General features: G+C 47.6%; 1 protein-coding gene across 13 annotated transcripts in view; it reads left to right on the top strand.

The window, feature by feature from the left end:
* SLC39A5 (solute carrier family 39 member 5) overlaps positions 1-23,357 on the top strand; it is a 284,979-nt gene that overhangs the window by 136,830 nt on the left and 124,792 nt on the right. For 10 of the 13 annotated variants that reach the window (XM_078686187.1, XM_078686198.1, XM_078686177.1 and 7 more), the window contains exon 2: positions 10,458-10,944. In XM_078686187.1, the coding sequence (XP_078542313.1) occupies positions 10,472-10,944 (473 nt within the window). In that variant the 5' untranslated portion in view covers positions 10,458-10,471. Of the gene's footprint in view, positions 1-10,457; positions 10,945-23,357 lie in introns of those variants that run through there. The other 3 variants (XM_078686193.1, XM_078686184.1, XM_078686171.1) reach the window with 1 other exon arrangement.

Raw genomic sequence — 23,357 nt, 5'->3', positions numbered from 1 at the left:
GGACAATACTCTGAATACAAACCATGAATTGCAAACAACTCAACCAGCAAACGGCTTTCAATATGCAGGTATGCAAAAAAAGCTGACTTATGGGTTGCTGTGGCTTTATATAGTCATGTATTTCCATATCTAACTGTTATGGCCCACAGTAATATTGAGCCCATAATTTGTAGCGATCTGCAACAAACTGTAACTTGCACCGATTAAATTTACATAATACGTATCTGCTATGAGGGTTATCCATTACCAGCACTTTACTGTAAAAAAAAAAATCACCAAATGAACTGGCATGGAATAACACTACTGGACAATGTTAGAGAACTTTAATATAGTTAATTCGCTACAGGTCCCAAATATCTATACAATCTGACTCCTACTTTACATCTCACATAGACACTTGAATATTGGATGATAATAAAAATGCTAATACCTACAGAACTCTCCATTTCTCTCTCTCCCTCCAACCATGCCAGATCAGGACCACAACTATACACAAAATGTTAGATTGAACAGCCAGTGCAGTAGCCAGCTAAGCAGACTATATCATATGAAGTAGCATAAAGGGACCTGCAGAGCAGTTCAAAGCTGTCTCTTATACTTCATCTTCCAACCCACTGCCTTGTGGTGAGCCTCATAATACGATAACCGCACCTCGGTGGTCATCACGCATGACCTGGAAACACTTCCAACACATGATCAAAACACAAACATTCTTCCAACCACACACCCTACATGGTGTAGCATGCTACTCGTGGAGGGAAGTGCTTCAGCGGCCCACATATGCGTAGTAAGTGCTATATAAATGCTGCAATACAGTACAATACAACCAACTCTGATGACATTTGTACACTGAAGGTGTCTTTAAAACAGAAAATAGTTGAGGTTTTTATAACAATGAAGCATGGTTGACATTTGGTGATATTACACAAAAATGATGATCTGGGATGGAAGGATACAGCTATTTAGTGACTGAGAGTGAGACCATTGTGTATTGTGGTTAGAAATTACATCCACTACTGCAAGGAGCGGTTACTCTGCTCCATTGAAAAGGCACTAACAAGTTCTCATGTGCCTGCTTTGACAAATTAGCTAGCACAGATTCATTATAATTGAAACCAGTCACACTGCTAGAATCAGCAAACGATTTTAGATGATGTGAGTGCCACACAATGCAACACAAATAATCCAGCTGTTACAAACGTCCTATCTTCCAGTTGTCATTGAAAACTTGGAAACTATTTTCAATGCCTCACATATAACAGGGTTCGTTTCACATATGCTGTTGGGAAGGGACACGTTTAAATACACCTAAGGATATCCTCCACAAATTCCAGTGGCGTCCATCACAACTCCGGGGTGTTGGGGCAGGGGGGAGGGGCAAAGGGGTAAGGTAGTATAATTGAAAAAAAAAGAAAAATGCACTTACCTCCTCGCTGCTCTGTCCCACGTTGTCTCTCCTCCGCCGAACAGTAAGCTGTCAAGCTCCTCTGGGCCATTCACAATGCTGCAATGCAGAGTTGTGATTGGCTCCCCTAAACCAATCACAACTCTGCAATGCAGCATTGCAATTGGTCTGAGCACCGTGGTTCCGTGCTCAGACAGGGACTGGACATGTTCTCCATTCAGATGGTAATGCAGCCTGCATGGAGAACATGTTAAAGTCCACCCTCATGCTGCCGCAGCAGGGAAGAGTAAAAAGATAATAAAATTGCGTTATCATTTTATTTTACCTTTCTGTGGGGCAACGCTCCTCCGCCTTAGCGGAGTAGCAGCCACTGACAAATTCTGGGATATTTAACACCTGTTTTTTTCAATGGATTAACACCAATTCTAGCAGTGGGTGGAATCGCACTTGTCGTGGTGTTGCTGATGAAGAAATTAATGAGCGCAGTAGACTGAAGAAGGTGCTTAAAGTGTGAATTAAGAAATAAATAAATGATGGATTAAGGACAACACACAAGCACCCTTGCGTCTGCTAAAAATACTGATGACTTGAAAAACTGTTGTGCATCTGAGCGTTTCTGACCTGAGAGTTGTCGTTCCGCAAAGGTGCCCCAAGAATGAGAATTGTCACTCCACTGATTCACTGAAGAACAACACCATGAAGAAATGCTGGTCTGAAACACGCAACAGTATCAAACCCTCTGAGCACCCATTTTCTGCAAAAAAGTTTAACATTGTCATGGATTATAGTTTCAATCAATCAATCAATCAATCAATCATAGCACTTGTATAGCGCGCTACTCACCCGGAAGGGTCTCAAGGCACTAGGGGGAAGGGGGCCGCTACTGCTCAAACAGCCAGGTCTTGAGTTGTCTCCTGAAGGCGAGGTGGTCCTGGGTCAGCCGGTGGATGGGGAGGGAGTTCCAAGTCTTGGTCGCCAGGTAGGAGAAGGATCTGCCTCCGGCGGTGGCTCTTCGGATGCGTGGTACGGTGGCGAGGGCGAGGCTAGCGGACCGTAGCTGGCGGGTGGGCGTGTGGAAGGTCAGGCGGTTGTTGAGGTACTTGGGGCCCAGGTTGTGGAGAGACTTGTGTGCGTGGGTGAGGAGCCTGAACGTGATCCTCTTGTTGACGGGGAGCCAGTGCAGGTCCCTCAGGTGGCCGGAGATGTGGCTGCGTCGAGGGATGTCCAGGATGAGTCGGGCGGAGGCGTTCTGGATGTGTTGTAGTCTTTTCTGTAGCTTGGCCGTGGTTCCGGGGTAGAGGGTGTTTCCGTAGTCCAGCCGGCTGATGACGAGGGCCTGGGTGACCGTCTTCCTGGTTTCGATCGGGACCCATCGGAAGATCTTGCGGAGGGTGTGAAAGCATGAAGAGGAGACGGCGTTGACTTGTCTGGTCATCGAGAGGGAGGAGTCCATGATGAAGCCCAGGTTGCGTGCGTGGTCTGTCGGCTTGGGGGGGGGTGCCCAGGGCTGGGGGCCACCAGGAGTCGTCCCAGGCGGAGGGTGATGGTCCAAGGATGAGGACTTCCGTCTTATCTGAGTTCAGTTTCAAGCGTCTGTTCTTCATCCACTCGGCGACGTCTTTCATCCCTTCGTGGAGGCTGGTTCTGGCGATGTCGGGGTCTCTGGTGAGGGAGAGGATCAGCTGGGTGTCGTCGGCGTAGGAGATGATGTTGAGGTTGTGTTGGCGTGCGATGGCTGCGAGAGGTCTCATGTAGACGTTGAAGAGGGTGGGGCTGAGTGATGATCCTTGCGGGACGCCGCAGATGACTTCGGTGGCCTCGGAACGAAACGGGGGGAGGCGGACTCTCTGTGTTCTTCCAGCGAGGATCGAGATGATCCACTTCAATGCCTTCTCTTGGATGCCGGTGTTGCTGAGGCGTTGGACTAGGGTGCGGTGGCAAACAGTGTCGAACGCGGCGGAGAGGTCCAGGAGGATGAGTGCCGCTGTTTCCCCGTTGTCGAGGAGGGCTCGGATGTCGTCGGTGGCTGCGATGAGGGTGGTCTCGGTGCTGTGGTTGGCTCTGAAACCGGACTGCGAGGGGTCGAGGGATCCGTTCGTCTCGAGGAAGGCGGCAAGCTGTCTGTTGGCGATCTTCTCAATGACTTTGGCAGGAAAAGGGAGGAGCGAGATGGGGCGGAAGTTTTTGAGGTCGGTGGGGTCCGCTGTTGGTTTCTTCAGTAAGGCGCTGAGCTCAGCATGCTTCCAGCTCTCCGGGAAGGTGGCGGTGTCGAAGGAGGTGTTGATGACGTCTCGGAGTTGGGGTGCGATGGTGGAGTCGGCCTTGTTGAAGACGTGGTGGGGGCAGGGGTCAGTCGGAGATCCGGAGTGGATGGTGTTCATCGTGCGGGCTGTGTCTTCGGTGGTCACTGCGGTCCAGGTGCGGAGGGTCGTGGTGGGGTGCGTTGGTTCGACGGTTGGGTGCGAGGATGGTGTGCCGAAGCTGTTGTGGATGTCGGCAATCTTGCGGTGGAAGAACGAGGCGAGGGAGTCGCAGAGATCTTGTGAAGGGGTGATGTCGTTGTTGCCGGTGCTGGGGTTGGAGAACTCCTTGACGATGCTGAAGAGTGCCTTGCTGTCGTGGGCGTTGTTGTCCAGTCGATCATTTAGTGATTTCTTCTTGGTGGTGCGGATGAGCTGGTGGTGCTTGCAGGTCGCGTGTTTGAGGGCGGTCATGTTGTCAGTGGTCCGGTCGAGGAGCCAGGCTTTCTCGAGGGTGCGGCAGGTCTTCTTGAAGTCCTTGAGTTTGTCGGTGAACCAGGGGGCCCTCTTGCTTCTGGGTTTGCTGGGAGGGTTCTTCAGTGGTGCGAGGTCGTCGGCGCAGGCTGTCAGCCACTGCGTGAAGTTGCGGGCTGCTTCGTTGGGGTCCGGAGTGCTGGCAGGTGGGTTCTGGCTGAGGGAGGTGGTGAGCTGGTCGGTGGTGATCTTGCTCCAGCTTCTGTGAGGAACCTGTTGCGGGTGGTGGTGGGTAGTGGTTTTTCTGAAGCTGAAGTGGACGCAGCTGTGGTCTGTCCAGTGAAGTCCGGTGGAGTGGCTGAAGGCGATGTGCTTGCTGGATGAGAAGACGGGGTCAAGCGTGTGGCCGGCGTAGTGGGTGGGGGTGTTGACCAGTTGCTTGAGTCCCAGGTTGGCGAGGTTGTCCAGCAGGGTGACGGTGTTGCGGTCCTTGTTGTTCTCCAGGTGGAAGTTGAGGTCCCCTAGGAGGATGTAGTCGGCGGAGGGGAGGGCGTGTGGGCTGATGAAGTCCGTGTTGTCTTCGCTGAATTGTGTGCGTGGTCCTGGGGGTCTGTAGATGAGGGTGCCTCTGAGGGTCGTCTTTGGGTCGGTGTGAATCTGGAAGTGGAGGTGCTCCGCGGCGGCGAAGGTGTCATTGGAGTCGGTCGTGATGCGGATGGTGTTCTTGTGGACGATGGTGATGCCTCCTCCGGTCTGGTTGACGCAGTCCCTCCTGATGATCTTGTATCCATCCGGGATGGCGATGGCGATGTCGGGGGCTGAGGAGGCGTTCATCCATGTTTCAGTGAGGAACGTGACGTCTGGTGATGTTGTGTCGAGCAGGTTCCAGAGTTCGACGGCGTGTCTGTGGACGGAGCGGGTGTTGAGCAGGATGCACTTGAGGTCGCAGCTGGGGTTTGGCTTTGCGGGCGCGGTCCATGTTCGGAGGCAGGTGAACTTGCAGGTTGTGCAGGTGAGGGGTCTGTGGAAGCGTTTCGGGGCGACTCGGCAGCAGGCGGGGTTCCGGCCGGCATTGAGTGCGTTGAGGGCGGCGGCGTCGTAGGTCTGTCGGGTCGTCTTGCATCGTCGGTGGGGGCCCGGGGTTCTGGCACTAGGCGCGGTCCAGGCGCAGAGGGGCTTACCTTTGGCGCGCCTTCGGCGCACAATCGGCGCGCCCGCTGCGCGTGACCGCTGCATGTGGTCGCCATTTATGGCTAAGTGGGAGGGAGGGAGGAGCAGCTGGGAGGCGGGAGCGGGGAGGGCACAAAACAAAAGGGGGCGTGTCTGCTTGGACGGTGGCAGGAAGCGGGGAGCGGGGCGGGCAGGCACAGGGGACTGGGTAACAGAAACAAACCTAATACAGCAGCGTGCAAGGGGACAACAGGGACAACAGTACAGAGGCAATAACTACAATACAATAATACAATTAGGAAGGAAAAACAGATTATTCAGGCACACGTAACACGCAAAAACGGCGGAGGGGCGAGGCAGGCACAACGAGGCTACGGGCAGCAGCTAGGCGAGGGCACACACACAGCTGGTGGCCGTGCGGCGCGGGGGTGTCCTACGAACAGTTTGCATACAAGTTGGGGGCAAATAGTTGTCAAGCGCAAGAAGACAGCGGTGTCATGTGGTAGGGCTTTTGTTAGATAATGATGCATGTTACATGTAAGACAGACCTGACTGTATGTAAACGTAACTGCATTTAATATTAGAAAAAGTGTGTAATTGGCTTAAGGCGTAAAGAAGCAAACTGTGATTGGTAATGCGAACAAATGTATGCTCTATGCCGTGTTTTTGGTTTAGAAACTCATTTTCTGATGCTGTTCAAACATTCGGTGTATATTGATTTGGGATAAAAAGAGGACTCTAATCATTATCACCTACAAATTAGGGATTCCCTGACTGGTTTGACTCCTAACACTCCTATCTATGGCGCATATCTCACTAGAGAGGCAGACCGAGCACCCGCCAGCTCTCCTTTTCTCCATAAAGGGTACATTTCCTTTTCTGGCTGAGAGATTGTACTGGGCGGGGCCCAATAATACTAGTGTCATTCCATTATATTAATGTATCTATGGCCTCTTGGCAATCTACAGCATCAAAGACCCTCGTAATGGTATCGCCCATGGCTGGTGCCACTAAATGGCTGCAGAGGGCAATAATTGGCACCAAGAAGGGCATTACTGCTGGAGGAAAGAGCTTGTTTGAATTTCAAAATCATTTTGCTCAATACTCTTAGCTGGGAACATAATAGTACCAATAGACCGAGAATGTCTCATCCCTGCATACCTTTTTTCTTTGCCAATTCCTTCTTAAAAAGACCTTGCAGTTTGTGTTCTCTTTTTCTTACCCTGACACTTCTCTGCAAGTTTTACATCATCGCCATGAATCTCTCCTTGGTGGTTCTGGCCTCATGAACTGCCACCATCTTGTGCGAATACAAGTCCTGATATGCTTGACTGTGCACTGATTCTTTACGCGGACTGTGATGTGTGTAACAGTGCTTGATGACACTGTAGCACAAACCTTCTGTGGGACCCCTTTTGCTCAGCTTCCCTTTGGCCACTTGTGCCCTGTGCAGCATCAGATCCTTGCTGAACTGGCTCAAAGGCTTACTGCAGTTCAGCTGCTTCACACTGAACTCAGAACGTGACCTGGTTGTCATCCATTCATCCCAACATACTCCTACTTGAAATTACTTAAAAACATTGTACATTTGACACTATACTACCAAACATTACATCAATGTAATCCTTCCTCTCCTTGCTTTACCAAATGCCCTCATCTGCGCTTGTAACCTGCAGGGAATGGTAGGTAACCCGGAATCCTATAAAAAAAGTATTTACAAATAAAAATAAGTATTTGTGGGTCGAGATCTTTGAAATATTGAAGGACCACAGAAGACTGTTCTAAAGGACTAGGTAGTCAAGCAGGCTGGATGTTACCTTCTTGAGTGGTTTGTCGAGCTGCAGCTTCGCCTGATGGCAAAGTTCTTAATGAGTCACACAAAATTCAATTTCTGGGAGTTTGAAAAGGTGCCAGACCAAGTGATGTCTCTCTCACTAATCTGGTAAGATTTCATAATTCTAGGTGCCACCAAGCATCCGTTTCCAGTGGCACACTAAAGTGGCAGCCCAGAGTTTCAACCCCTCACGAATGGTGTTGCTATGAGTTGTTTTTAGGTCGAGCAGACCTACTCTCAATGCGTGAGCATTGAGAGTGTCTGCTTCAGACCTTTTGTGGCCCGTATTTAGGAGAGTGGACAGCTACCAGACGCGCGCTTTGACGAGGTCGGATTTCACCTCGGGAGCGAGCGTCTGATAGCTGCGCATGCGTGGTGCAAGCCCTGGCTCTCACACAGACACAGACAGCCCCCACCCCTCTGCATGCACGCACGCACACACACACACACACACACAGGCGCGCGCATGCACACGCAGGCATACGGCACACATACAGGCACACATACAGGCACACTATCCCCTACCTCGCATTCTCTCTCAATCACACAGTCACGCATGCGCACACACATTCCCACACGCGCACACGCGCGCACACACTCCCCCTCCCCCACCCCTCCCAGGCATACACACAGGCACGCACGCACTTCACTTCAGCCCTGGGCCCCACTCACCGACTGCGCTCTTCCGGCGGGCTCCTCTCGCGCTCCGCGCCTCACGGCGCGTCTCGTCTCCTCTTCACAATCGGGGCTCCCTCAGGTCCGAGGAGCCCCGCAACAGACGCCACACTCCTCCTTCTCCCCGGCCCCCTCCTGGGGACCCGGGCTGATTCGGACAGGCAGGGCGCTCCATGCGCCGGCAGCTCGCGGACCTCGGGAGGCGGGACTTCCGGTCGGCCGCGACCGGATTGGCCGGCCGGCCAAGAGCTTCCGGGTCGCCGCGGGACTTGTTAACACTACCGTCCCTGGTATGGCAAGGGTGGTAGTCCACATAAATGGCCACCGCAGACATAGTTCGTATGTGTGGTATTGTTTGGGTGCGATTACATGCAGCCCTCGCGTGTACCTCAGACATGCTAACATCGCGTGCGTCGACCAGGGGGTGGTGCTATGTGTGCTTGGAGTGTTTTTTCCTGTCAGGGGCATGGATGCGAATACAGAAAACGGCATTTTTCTTGTGACACCCCCGCCTGTTAACACCGTGAGAGCGCGAACGGTTGCCCACACAGTAAACCTATACCACCGTCTCCATTACGTGCGGACTCCGGTCATACCTTGAGAGAGACGCCACGCGATCCTGTCTAACGACCCTGGCATTATGTGGGAGTATTTGGGGAACGGGACCCACGATTCTCGCACTCTGGACGTTCCCAACGATGTGCCAGCAGTGGCACGTGAAGCTGCAAAAAGCGCGTTCTAGTATCAAAGAACGGTTAGGTGGCGCGAGATGCCGACATTAAAAGACCGGTGGGCGGGGTCATAACGATTTCTGGGTTACCTGCTAATTAGAAGCCCTTGAGCAGGGTTTATACGTGTTGTGTATAGCCTAATGTGTCCTATTCTGGATACCGTAGTTTTCCATGTGTGTCCCTCATGAGCTCTTCACAGTACGGTAAATGTCAATGTTTTCAATTGGGCAACTGTCCGGTCTTCTCAACTTCTTTTTGAGGAACACTTTTCAAAGAAGGGGCATGGCGCCCAGGTGCTCATGCAATCACGCGCTCTAAACTCCCTCTTTAATTTGGGGGGCATTTTACCTGCAGGACGTGACAGGCTCACTGTAATAGGGAAATAAAAGTAAAACGATGCAAGTGAAGTTCGTATTTTCAGTTTATTGCAGGAACATGCAAGGGATCAGTGCAGTTCTAAGATCAGCCTTATCGTATTTCATAATCGGAAAATATTTCATGAGCAGCTGGTATTACGACAATATTCGAGTACATTCTTGCTCTCCCAACAGTAATTTGAACCCAGGTTTCCTGAGTTGAGCTCCAAAGTTTCCAGCAATGTTGCATAAACCTTAAAGCAATTACCAGCACCGGTAACTAGAAGTGCTAAATGTCAAAATGCACCTCTGCTGACTGTAATGCAACAAACGACAGAAAGAAAACTATGGCCCGTTCACTGAAATGAAAGGAAACAAGCACTGGCAAAGCACATAGGACCGACTTTCCAAAGAAGCATGCGCAGACCGAAAACGCTGCAGCCAGAGATACACATGCTCCAAGCACATACACACAGGCAACATGTACAGGCACAAAGCCACCAACGTAGCAGACGTGCCGCATGCATACAGGCACCCCACCTGTGCATTACAATGTGTTCAATGACACCAGTACGCGCTGCCTGTGTTTCCATGTTGTATGTGTGCTTGTGTTGCATTGCGTGTATGTATATCTGACTGCATGTGTGTTACACAGATTAAAGACTATGTGGAGCCTTGAAATTTTTTTCCATATGGTGACTCCTGTTGTGCATACAGACTAGGGTCATGCGTCATATGACAGTAAGCGTGCTGCTCCGAGTGCGGGCGCGAGCCTGTCCCGGCTCTGAGCAGCACACTGGTGAAAGACAGACCAGATCTTTGAAGACGCCAGTCAGCATCTTGCTGCATACAAGGGCACCGCCGGAGTTTAGAAGAAGGATCGCACCACAGGTGGGTGCCGTCACTCACTGAGCCCTGCTGTGAAGAATGCCTGGGGGCAGGGCTTTAAGTGGACTGAAAAAACTGGGGGGTCTCTCAAAGGGGCGTGGTCAGTGTAATTGGGGCGTGGCTTTAAAACACTTACGCTAAACATCTGTCTTTAGCATAGTGTGCCACCCAACTTGTATTTTGCTGTTTCTGTCATTGCATCCAGATATTTGATGCAACAAGTAACATCATACCTACAACAAGTAAGGACTATCGGCTTTGTCAACGGTTAGTAGCTGCAACTATGGCTTGTTACATATAATATTGAAAACGCTTCCAATTAAAGCTCAGGTGAACCTACCACAATGTTGCTGCTCTTGCAGTGTCGTGTGCTTGGCTTTTTTATAAGTAAAATTTAGCAGAGCGTCTTTCAAGCATATTGCATTAGAAATGCTATAGGCGTCGCATTTACGATAGTTATAACTATTAGCATTGTAAATGACATAGCTATTAATTTAGCTATTTTCAAAAACAAGACATAAATAAAAAATGTGTCATTTACAATACCAATAGCTCAAACTTTCCTAATGCGAGACCTATTGCATTGTAAATGCTTGTTGTTTCTTGTAGCGATCTTGTAACGTGTTGTGGTATCTTTAATAGGGAGTGATAAGTGGTCCTCAATCAACCTTATTTCTCTTTCAGGATCTCGCCTTTCAATGGCCCCTGTAAATCAATTGCCGTGGTTACTCCTTCTCTGGCTGATCCTCCTCATCTGCAGCCATCTCTGCCATGGTGACCTGCAGTCATATGCCTCGTCCAGCCACTTCAAACCCTCTATGCTTCCTGTGACAAAAGATGCCCAGCACAAAGGCCCAAGAGGAAATCTCCATGATGCCAGAGTAGATGGCGGGCAAGGTGTTTTCCGCGACGCGGAGGAGGAGCAGAGTTACTACCTTCAGCAGCTCTTCATGCATTATGGTCAAAACGGCACCCTGTCCTTCCATGGACTGACAAGCCTCCTCGAGAACCTGGGGCTTGGCCAGGTGCAGGTGGTGGAAATCCAGCATGAAGACCTCGGTCACGGACACGTCTCCCACCTAGACATCTTGGAGGTACAGGAGCAGAAGCATGTCCACTCACACTCCAGCCTGGAGCATGCTGGAGAAACTGACATTAATGCCACATCCAGGTAAAGTACATGCCTGCAGATACTGGCTTGCTCACATGTATTACATTTATTTTACCCTGCAATTTGAGAACTACTTACACTTCTTATCAACAATGTAAATGCCTTTCTTTTTTATTCCGTAAAATTAGCTATGGCGCACTTCTGCAGGAGTTATGAAATAGTAATATGCAACAATGTCCGATTAGGTAGCATTAGAGATTATTATTTATGCTTTAAGGAATACCAAAAATTCATGTATTGTACAGCGCCACACAACCAAGAGGATTTGACAAAATCATCCACTTCATATAGAACATTCTCAGATCAAATATGTACTTTTATGCAGCAAACCTATCTACTAAAACCAGTGAAATGAGTGCACACAGTTCTCAAGAATTTGTGCAAAAAAGTGATCACAATAAAATCAAGGATCAGTGGAAAGAACACTAACGTGCAGATTCTATAATATTCTATAATACTGAAGAAGTTGACGTCCAAGAAAGAACAAAAGGATTTCTGCACAGCATATGTATGCTGTAAATATAAATACAAATGATCTCAGAAATTTCTATATAAAGTGGATTATTTGGTTATATTCTCTTTGCTAATTTGTGGCGCTGTACGATGCATACATTTTTGGTATTGCATAGATCATGAATTACAATTTCTTATGATACCTAAAAAGACATTGTTGCATGTTACTTTTGTATACCCATGTCCCTTAGGTCTACGGGTGGCTCCTGTGGTTTATACTTATGGGATTTATGGAATAAGCACTTTCCTTCTTTCTGCACAGCATTTATTTATGCATATGTGTGTCATTACTATAGCTAATGTGCAATTGTGTTGATTGACTCACTTTTTAACCAGGTGTAGTGGAATAATTTTGTTCATCCTCTTCTGTCCATTGCCAGTTCTTCCTTTTTTGTCAGATTATGTAGTTTACATTAAAAAGTGAGTTTTAGGAGTTTGCTACAGTGCATTATATTGGGTGGCTTCCACTTTTTAAATGCGAAAAGGGTTTAGAAAAGGGCAGGTGCTTCCTACGATTCCACATACAAAAAACACTTGGAATAGCTGTCCTAAAAAACCCTGCAGTAAACGTTTTACTGGGAAAATTGGACTATAGCTGTCATTTCCAGTTAGTTAAATCATAGCCTGGAAATGCAGTTGTCGAGTTGAAATGTTTAAAATTAAAGGGTAAACTGGGTTCAAGAAGAACACGTTATTTACCTTCATTATCACCTTATGTGGTTGTGACTCTAACTAGGGACAGATTCCTTTCTTTAGAATATTGCCCAGACGTCAGACTGCTGCTGGAAACTGTTTGAACAGTACCTCTGCACCCTGGTAGATGGAGTTGCTTGTGCTTACGCAGTGTCTATAAAGGCATCACCCCAGCGTGCTGACTTCAGGTACTTTTCATTACCGTTTCAGGCCAGAATCTCCTAGCCATAAAGGTTACTGATATACCAGTGTGCAGCCACTAGGGACCTTAACTGGGTTACCTTTTGTGGAGGAATCTGTTTGCAGAGCAGGGAGGATGGGAGGGTCAGTAAGGAATCTGCGGGTGGACAGTCTCTACCGAATAAGGCGTTACCAGATGTAAGTAACTTGCTCATCTTGTAGAGACTTCTAGCTGCAGATTTCTTACCTTAGAACAGAAACCCAACTAATACCACTCCAGGGGTGGGTCTTCAAATGGATTTAGATCAGGAAGTCCTGGAGAATCCCACGGCCAAAATGCTTGCCACAGCAAACTTTACTGTCCATGCAGTAGTGCTTGGTAAATGTGTACAGATATGCCCATGTTTCTCCCTCCCAGATGTTTAGGACAGGGACGCTGCAAGTTAACGCAGTGGTCACAGTTTTGGCTCTGATGGAATGAGCCAGCAAGCCCTCAGCGCATTGCTTCTTTGCCAGTGCATAACAGATAGTTGTTTAGGTCTCTCCTACACAGCGCGCATGCGCTACATAGGAGCGAACCTCTTGAAATCCATTCACTTCTTTGCCCAAAAACATGCACGCATTGCATTGCTTTCAATGGCAACGCGTGCATGTTTGGCGATTCCCTTGCGAGAGCGAGTGGTGCCATCTGTTAGTAATTATCGTGCTCGCTCCCGCAAGGTAAACCCTGCGTGTCCCTGCTCTCATCCACACTCCCCCTATCCCTCCCACTTGTTTTCATTGCTGCTTGTTTATTATATTGGTCCTTTCTTGATTTGGTCCTTTGTTCTTAGCTCTAAGAAGCCGGTATGTGCTAGCACACTATAAATAATCACATCAAAACGTATTGTAACAATCAATCAATCAATCACAGCATTTATATAGCGCACTACTCACCCAAAGGGTCTCAAGGCGCTAGGGAGGGGGGGTCCGCTACTGCTCGAACAGCCAGGTCTTGAGTTGCTTCCTGAAGGCGAGGTGGTCCTGGGTCCGGCGGAGGTGGGTCGGGAGGGAGTTCCATGTCTTGGCGGCGAGGTAGGAGAAGGACCGTCCTCCTGTGGTGGCTCTTCGGATGCGGGGGACGGCGGCGAGGGCGTGGCCGGTCGATCGAAGCTGGCGTTTGGGAGCGTAGAAGTTGAGGCGGCTGTTGAGGTATCCCGGGCCACAATGTAGAAAAACATCACCATCCGAAACAGTTTCTGCTTTCCTGGGAAGGACCTCCTCAATGTTTTATCCCTGTATATCCAGAGTAAGGCCTCGGTGTTTGCCTGCCCTCACTGTCAGCACACTGCGTTGCTGCATACTTCATGATTTTCGGTCACTGACTGCGCAGCACCATGACTTGGGACCAGCAGCCCATACTAAACAGCTCATTTATCTGCAGCCCCCCCTTCCACACACACACACTCCCCTCTCGTATCTGCAAGCAATGTGTACATTTTACGGTGGGGGCAGTGCATATGCTGCCTTTGTGAACAGGACCGCCTCTTGCAGATGAGCATATTGAAATTGTCCAATCAAAGCCTTTGTTTCACTTGGACCCGCAGCCCTTTGCCAACCTTACCGTGCTTGTTTGCTTTCATGGCCCATTAAGTATGTTGGGGTGTTTGGCGGTTTCTTGTTTCCAGAAACAATGGCGGCTTCTGCCACACCTGGGAGGTTGCTTTGTGATGTCTTGTTCTCAGAAATAATGCCGGCCACAGTAACACCTGGCGATGGGGGGGCCGTTTTGATCCCTCTGCCAAGTTAGTTTTTTTACCATGGGTGATTTGCATGTAAAATTAACCGCAAAGTGAGGCGTGGTTTGGACGCCGGAGGAAATGGCGACTTAGAGCTTCACCTCCTCCCGTGGCGACCAGATATGCATGATTTTGGAATGCATACACTGAAGCACCATCCACATTAGTGACGGATTCGGCGATCGGAAGAATGGGACTCGCTCGTGGCTGATTTTGACAGCCCTGCTGGGCTCCAGGGCGGAGTAAGCTGGAAGAGCTCCGACGCCGGGAGGAGCGCTGCTGGTAATGCGAGACCGGCGGGGCTTCTGCGGCGGCTGAGCCCGTGGGTCGGATCATCTAACTGGGCCCACAGGCACCCGCTGCACAGTGGATAATCTTCAAAAAGCCAGTAAGTGGGGGACTGAGCAGCGCGCCGCCTATAACTACTACTATCCAAAGCTCTCCAGGATTAACGTGGTCCGACATTACCCGCGTTTGGTTAACGCAAAATGGTGGGCGCGCCCAGAGAATAGGCAGGCCATCGGACCTTATAGTATATATAAAGTACGTATCAAGGAGCCACAAACTGTTGCCTAGCCAGCGCTAATGTTTAGGGTCCCACGCTGCCACCTGGCTCCACACTAGGACTTTCAAGTTTCCCTGGTGGGTCTTCGTGACCACGTGTATGGGGATCCCTATGAACGTCGGAAAATGGCGGCACACTAACAGGCAGCAACTCGGTTCCGCAGACAGAATGCCGATGTTGGGCAACAGCGCTTGAGGGGGCACTTGCCTGTGACTTTCAAACAACCACAATAGCCCGCAGCTCTCATCGGATTGTCAGACGCATATTGCAGGCCTATAGGATCGCAGTTTTTATGAAAGACCCAGTGACTCACAACTGCTCAGAACAAATCGCCTAGCATACACTTATGATCAGGCCCCTGCCCTGCCATAGGATATATAAAGGGCACATGCACTGCTCAAAACGAATTGCATAGCCTGCGCTAATGGTGATGGATGGTAATGCTAGATAGCCCTTGAAAAAAGGTACGCGAGTGCGACTTCTGACACGGGACACGGAGTCTGATGGTACACATCCGCAATAGCCTGAAGTACTGAACTGTCTGGAAAATGCACATTACAGGCTTGATGGTGCTCCCCAGTACATGCAGCATGGAAGGGCAATCGCATGTAATCCTATGCAGTGTATGAGGCAGCGCAAAAGGCAGAATATAAGAGAAAGCTGGAAAAGGGCAACCAGTAACAGGCAAAAGACACTGTAGCATGTTAAAAGGCATTTCTGTTTGATGATTGTATACACAGGTTAACAAGACTAAGTATACAGGAATACAAACACAGGAGTACAAATGTCCAAGCTCAGATCTGAAGCTCATGAGCAAAACACGAAGGCGATATAGCAAGCAGGTTTAAAAGCAGACCAAAAGCAGGTCGCAAGCAAGCGATCAATCTACCAGACATAATCCACAACTAAAGAAGTTAAGTGGAATGGCAAACTGACATAACGGCACGAAAATGTCAAACTAGGCAAAATAAGCAACCCTAAGCTACACAGAACAAGCTATACAGTGCATCTCATTCAAGCACAGCAGAGCACACGGACCAAACTACAACCTTGGATCACATGGCCCCTTAATCTAAGCTGCTGCAATTACCTAGCACACAGCTGCGCCAATTACCTGACACAGGTTACCTGACGCCCATTGCTTGGGCCTTTTCTTAACTGATTGCTGGCTAATCACTCTTTTTATGACTTAAGCTCTCAACAACATACGCCCTCAGTGACGTGCACTAAAGTACAGGTGTTTGCCCCGGAGCGCTGCCTATCCTCCACGATCTCATCAGCCCTAGGGACTGCCGATTGGCCATCCCTCTCAGAAAAGTGTAGTAGGGGACTCATAATTTGGAGCACCTCGTCACAAGTGACATAATGAGTGAGAAGGAAACAAAAAATCTTAAGAGGCTTAAGGCCGAACCACCGGCACCGGTTTCACCTATCAAGGGCAGGAAAGATATCAACGATACAATGGACATCATTCTAAATAAACTTGCGGAAGTGCATGACCTTGCGAAATCCACGAAGGAGGAAATCGTTGCCATTAGACAAGATATTCGAGATGTGGTAAATAAATAAATAATACCTCTATTTTTGACTGGATATACAATAACAGATAGCTCAATAAATAAGAGTCAAGATTCGAGGTAGTAGGAGTTTGCAGGTTTAATACAGCATAAAGGACAGGAACAGGACAACCTGCACGGGCAAGATCTGGGATGGCTAGCAACTTTTTTTAACAGTGCACAAGCATATATAGTTAAACAAAATACACGATGTTCAATACAATAGGCGTAGCAGTGGGCAGGGCCTGTAGCAGTCGCGAAAGATAAGGCAGAAAGTAGGTGTAACAAGAGGCGTGAACAGGGCGTATACATAGACATGTGATGTAAACGTAACAGATTATGTCATAAATGGGGCGGAAACATGGAGGGGGCTACCTAAGGAGCCGGGACCTCTAACCTAGTGGTGCGCGCAAGCTGGCAATGACGTGTTACTAGGGAGAAGCTGGGGTCTATGACTTCTGCGCTAGAAGGAGAGACTGAAGTCTGGAGAGTCAGAGCGACATGTACCTAAACACTATCTAGTATCTGATGTTTAGAGAACATGTTGATAGAATCCAAAAGTTATCAGGGCAAAGGCTAACAGACACTAAGACTGGTGCATGCATAATTCTACATGTAGTGTGTGTTGAGGAATATTAACTGACCATTAATACAGTATTTCTCTTACATGGAGACGTAAAGGCTAGACCATGACGGAAACTATTGATGCGATTCAGTAGCTTAGGAATGCAGGGAAGGAGGGCTGGACTGATAACTAGAATCATAACATACTCTTGGCAGACTGGCAGGCAGAGCCAGGCCGAGCCGGGCACTGTGAGGCAGGAAGTAAGTGAAGGGTCAGGGATAGAGGTGGGGGCTGTATTGCTCCTCGGAGAGGGTTCAGGAAACAGGAGCTGAATCTGAGTCCGGGCCCTTTTGAGGCCTAGAAACGGGGACAATTCAATGAATTAACGTGCACACTGTGAAACGTGGCAACGTAGCTTTACATAGACCTAACACTCGTAGCTTTCACGAGAACTGGAAACTGGCATACTAGAGATGGACACAGCTGTAATTGCGTCTTTAATCGATCATGGGGAATACATATGCATATTAATCATGCACATATAGCATAAGATGGGGAACACGTAGGGACACAGAACATGGCAAAATTTACTTTTCCACATTCCCTCCTTGTCACTACGTTTCCATCAGGAAACATCAATATTCATGATACCATCTATCATTTCATACAGTATCATTTGCTCGTCTCGAATTGTCTTGGAACGGGATCTAGGACGGGACTTGGGACTAGGAATACAAGAGGTAGCACAAATGCCGCAAATCGCAGGGCCACATTGTATACAGAGGCAGCAACTGAATATAATCGCTACTGCAATACCTAGAAATGACAATACTTTCCATCCCCAGGCAGAAATTATACTCCAGAACCAACCGGACCATGTCCAGGTGCCTGGATTCTGGTGTAACTGATGGGCAATTTTATTAAGTCTGGTTATAGCTGAATAAACAGACGGCGCGTTATTAGGAATGAAAATGCAGCAACTAGATCCGATGACTCTACATGCTCCTCCTCTATCGGCCAGTATGACTTCAAGAACGAGACGATTTTGGAGCACGACAAATCTCATAGCAGATTGCTCTTCGGTTAAGTTACCTAGGGCAGAGGCAGTCTCATTCACTACTGCTTCGAGGGTTCTGGTTAACCTACGTATTAACTTACTATTCTGGACAGGTCCTATAAAGAAGAAGAAACCTTTATTGAAGTCTGTATACTGTTCTAGAGCAGTTTCAGTTTGATCGACAATTGGGGACTCAATCTCCCTTCTATGTCTAACGTGTACTAGATGTGTGTTTCTGTGATAATCAGATGGGGCTAGAAAAACTGGTGGCAGTAGGAAGGCAATGTAACATGTTCCATCCCAATCGAGGGGCAGACGAACATATGCGGTCTGACCACAAACAAAATAAGAATGACGTGAAGCTTTGAAAATAGATTTCCCACTATCACTGTACTCGACAGTAGTAGTACAATCACTATGTCCTACATGTGCGGAACCATTATTTCTGACACATAATTCGCCTTTGACTGGTAGTACTGAAATAGCAGGTAAGTCTGGAGTAGTATCAGACTGAACATTCAGGACCATGAAATTCGAAGAATAATTACCTAAATTATAAACTTCATTTTCTAGATCTAACCCTGTTCTATGGGGGAGACCTTGCTTGTCTGGAAAACATGTTCTATTCAGAAGGGACATATCATTTGAAGATGACGTTAACGTGGACCATGCTCCACACGAACCATTATGTGAAAACGGATAAGGAAAGAGTGGCAGAACTCCCTTCGGTGTCTGGAAAGGGGGGAGTCGACCACACACCCAACAATTAGTGGCATTGCTGGTCTGGTGTGAATAATGTAACATACGGATAAAGGAATTGTTGCGCATAGCAAGACGATAGGATAGTTCGTGAGGAGGCAGATCACTAAACGTGTGCTCTACTGTAGCATTAGAAAACTTATTTACATGAGAAATTGGAAAACATAAATGAAATGCATAACTTGTGCAGGTAATCATTAAACTCAAAAACAATATAAAACTTAGAAAAACGATACATCGGATAGAGTTTTGACTAACTCTCTCACTATGGGGGTCTATCTCATACATGTCAGATACCTGTCTAACCGTTTCACCCAGGGGGACTTAGACAATTAAACTGGCTGACTTATTTTACTAGACCGAAGCTTCTGTTTATACTCCTGCTGCGGAGTTTTCTCTAACAGGGAATCCTTTGAATCAGAGTCAATAGCGGGACAGTCCTTGATAATAGTATCTTGGCAGTCTTTAAAATCTTGACAATCCTTGGAAATGTTCTTGGAAACAGTTTTTAGTCGGAGTCCGTGAAATTTCTTGACATGCGACAGGTGCACCCACGCCTTCCTGCCTTCCAACTTGACGGCAGTACGGGTGGTCAGAAGGACTAACTTCGGTTCCTTCCAGCGAGGCTCCAGCGGACTTGAACGATCAAAGTTCCTGACCAATACGAGGCTTCCTGGAACGATTTCATGCGGTTTCACCTCGGTATTGTCTGGAAATGCAGGGGCAACCTGTGAACGACAAGAGTGTAGGGCAGACATCAAGGAAGCTAGGTAATCTGTCAGCATATTACTGGAAACATCTGTAATACTGCGAGGTCTAGGTGTACCCCACATATTTGGGGGGCGGCCGAATACGACCTCATAAGGGGACAGACCTGATCTGGAATGTGCGACCATGCGCATAAAGAATAGAGCAACTGGCAGGGCAACTAGCCAGTCTACACCTTTCTCTTTACATGTCTTGGCAATACGGATTTTCAGGGTCTGATTATGTCTCTCTACGAGACCGGCTGCTTCAGGATGGCGCACACAATGGAACTTCCACTGGTACCCTAACAGAAGGGAAACGTGTTTCATTAACTCAGATGAGAATGGCTGGCCGTTATCAGAATACACGATCCTAGGGAGTCCATAACGGGGGAAGAATTCACGAACCAACTGCTTGGCAGTGGTCGCTGCTGTGTAATCTGGAACTGGATATGCTTCTGTCCACCTGGACAAAGCGCATACAACTACAAGAACATACTTGAAACCTCGACATTGCTCCATCTGAATATAATCCATCTGGAGGACTTCAAAAGGGTGGTCAGGAGGTTGGAATCCACCTTGTTCCACCGGGACGCTTTTACCTGGATTGAACTGGCAACATATCATACAGGTACGGACTTTCTGCTTGGCTGCAGCTCGTAAGTGCTTGTTGAACCAAAGGTTCTGAATACTGTCTAACATGGCTTTTTCTCCTAGATGTGCTGGACTATGTGCGGTATTAATAATGACTTGAACCATAGAGTCGGGGAGAAACCATGTGGCTTTTCCCTTCGTCACCCATCCCTGATCTGTCTGGACCCCTCCTTGTTCGGACCATTTCTTAATTTCTTCAGGAGTAGCATGTAACTGGATATCTATGATATCTTGAGTAGGGTCCTTAACTGTCATACAAGTAGTCTGTTCTAGAGTGGATGTCGGTGTCTTGTTAACTGGTATGTCTGGTGTCTGTGCTGTAAGCTTGGCTGTTCGATCTGCTAGATCATTACCTTGGGAAATAATGTCAGTAACTTTAGTGTGTGCTTTGCACTTCATGATAGCGATAGATGTCGGTAAATGTATTCCATCTAACAGAGCCTGAATGAGGAGACCATGCTGAATCTTGGTTCCATGAGAAGTCATGAAACCTCTCTCCTGCCAGAGCACTCCGAAGTCGTGTACAACTCCGAATGCGTAACGTGAATCTGTATATATGTTTACTTTCAGGTTCTTGGCACGTATGCAGGCTTGGGTCAGAGCAACTAGCTCTGCTGCTTGAGCAGACAGGGTGTCAATACGGTGTGTTTCAATAACTTCAGTGTCAGTAGTCACTGCGTACGCGGCTGCTAGTTCTCCTGTACTAGTTCTCATACATGAACCGTCCACATAAAGTGTCAGGTCGGGGTTAGGTAATGCAATGTCTGTCAGGTCATGTCTTGGCTTAGTCATAGTATTAATGACTTCCACACAGTCATGTGTGGCAGGATTTGAAGTAACTGACGGTAACAGTGTAGCGGGATTTAAAACGTTGCAGCGTCTGATTTCTATGTGTGGCTGGAACAGTGTCAATTCGTAACCTGTTAAACATGCAATTGTCAAGTGCTGTGTCTGTGTTCGGTTCAAAAGAACTTCCACGGAGTGTGGAACTTGTACTGTCAGGGAGTGTCCTAATACTATGGAATCACTTTGTCTGATTGCTAGAGCTGTGGCTGCAACTGACTTGAGGCACGCAGGCAAAGCCTGGGCTACTGGATCTAATGTGCTCGAAAAATAAGCACAAGGCTTGTACTGTCCTGCTTGATCTTGTGTGAGAACAGATAATGCTGTACCTTCACGTTCTGTGACAAAAAGTGTAAAAGGCTTACTGTAGTTCGGTGTTGCTAGAACAGGTGCTTGGCATAAGGCTTTCTTTAATTAATTAAAACTAAGTGTATGTTCAGATGTCCAAGGGAGAACAGTCGATACGGCTGCCTCCTGTGTCGTTAACTGTATCAGTGGCTTGGCTAGAAATGCATACTGAGGAATCCATTGTTGGCAGTAAGAAGTAAGGCCGATAAAAGCACGTACCTCCTTCTGTGTCTTGGGCTGTGGAAGACTCGCTATTAACTGGATACGGTCAGGTGTCAACTGCCTACCCCACTTGGACAGTAAGTGGCCTAAGTAGATCACTTGCTGGACACAGAATTGAAGCTTTGAAGGGGACACCTTGTGCCCCATCTCGGCTAGGAAGTACAGAACCGTAAGTGACGCTCGCTCGCAGTCACGTTCAGAACGGGCTGTGATCAGTAGATCATCGACATATTGGCGCAGGGCAGTGTCAGTTGGCATGTGAATATTGTCTAGTTGTCTCTTAAGTGCTTGACTGTAAATACTAGGACTTTCTGTGAAACCTTGAGGAGCTCGTGTGAATTTATAGCTCCTTCCATTTAAACAGAATCCGAAAAGGTACTGGCTGTCTGGATGAATGGGGACACTGAAAAATGCATTCTTGAGGTCTATTACAGTAAAAAATGTAGCTTCAGAATCAATAGCTGTTAATAGGGATGAAATATCTGGGACTACTGGATACTGGGGTATGATACATTTATTAAGTTCTCGAAGGTCAATCACTAATCGATATACTGGAGGTGCATTTGGATCAGTACGTTTCATGACTGGAATGATAGGAGAATTACATACATTGGAGTCAGTTTCTACAACCACTCCTTGAGCAATGAGCTCGTCAATAGTTTTGGATAAGGCTGCTACAGCCTCAGGTGGCAATCTGTACTGTCTGATTCGTGGCAGGACTATACCTTGCTTGAGAGTCACACGATGGGGTGTGATTTGCATAAAACCTACATCAGTTGGACCTTGCGCCCATAAATGCTGGGGGACATTCCGTAATCTCGGATCAAAATCACGTAATACATAGTGACCTTTATAGTCCCTTAAAAACAATCGTATTCCTTCTGGAGAACAACAAATTACTGCACCTAATTCTTTCAATGTTTTAATACCTAACAAATTTTCTGGACATGATTTCGTAAGTAACAAATCAGTAGTTCGGGACAATGGACCAACTTCTAGAGTAACTGGCTTTGAAATCTCGTTCACAATAGGCTTTCCTGAAAATCCAAGGGAAACATTTTTAGAGCCTGAGAGCGGAGCCCCTGGAACCTCGTCATGACTAATAGTAGTCCTACTTGCCCCTGTATCAATCAAAAACTTTCTGTCTTTCCCTAATACTTGACTGTGAACATAGGGACCTTCTTGATCTACAGGAATCTCGATGAGAGGCAAGCCTACCTCCCTCTCTAGGCTGTTTCATGAATACGCTTGATACTCTGGATACTCTGTCTGGGCATACTGGTACATCTGCTGTGTAACATGCTGTGTTGCAGCAATAGGCTGTGATGCTGGAACTGGCTGTTGTGCATTCTGTGGTGACTGAGAAGTCTGTGAAACTTGTTCTTGTCTGGGCGGACGTGGTCTTTCTTTAGTCTTACCAGTAGCTATGTTGTGTTTCAGAACTGCACACTCGTTTATAAAATGACCTGGCTGTTTACAATAATTGCATGTCCCTTTAACGGGAGCTGCAGGATGACTGGCTTGATTCGGACCCCTCTTCTGACTGTCTTGTGGAACAGATTGGGCAACTAATACTTTCATTTTCGTGTCTTTCATACGTCTCTTTTCGTGTTCTTGCTCTTCTCTGATTCTGTTCTGGTGATACTGGAGCATCTGGAGCATTTGTGACGGGGTATTAGCTTGCCAAGTACTTTCGACTTTCAAAACTCGATTTTTAACTTGTGGGCTTGAATTCTCGACTAGTTTAGTAACAAAAAGATGAGGGTATGACTCGCTACCTGTCTTCAGACCACTGTTAATTATAAAACATTTTTCGAATCTAGAATAAAAATCACTAGTGTCTTCATCCTGTTTCTGTTTGCATGCTGAGATTGCATCCCAGTCTTCCTTTTTAGTGGCTAATAATCTAGGCAAAACTTGTATTAATAGTTCAG

This window comes from Lissotriton helveticus, chromosome 1_1, assembly GCF_964261635.1.
Source record: "Lissotriton helveticus chromosome 1_1, aLisHel1.1, whole genome shotgun sequence".
Classification (NCBI taxonomy): Eukaryota; Metazoa; Chordata; class Amphibia; order Caudata; family Salamandridae; genus Lissotriton; species Lissotriton helveticus.
Note: the sequence above shows the minus strand (reverse complement) of the source record. Positions and strands in the feature narration are given on the sequence as shown.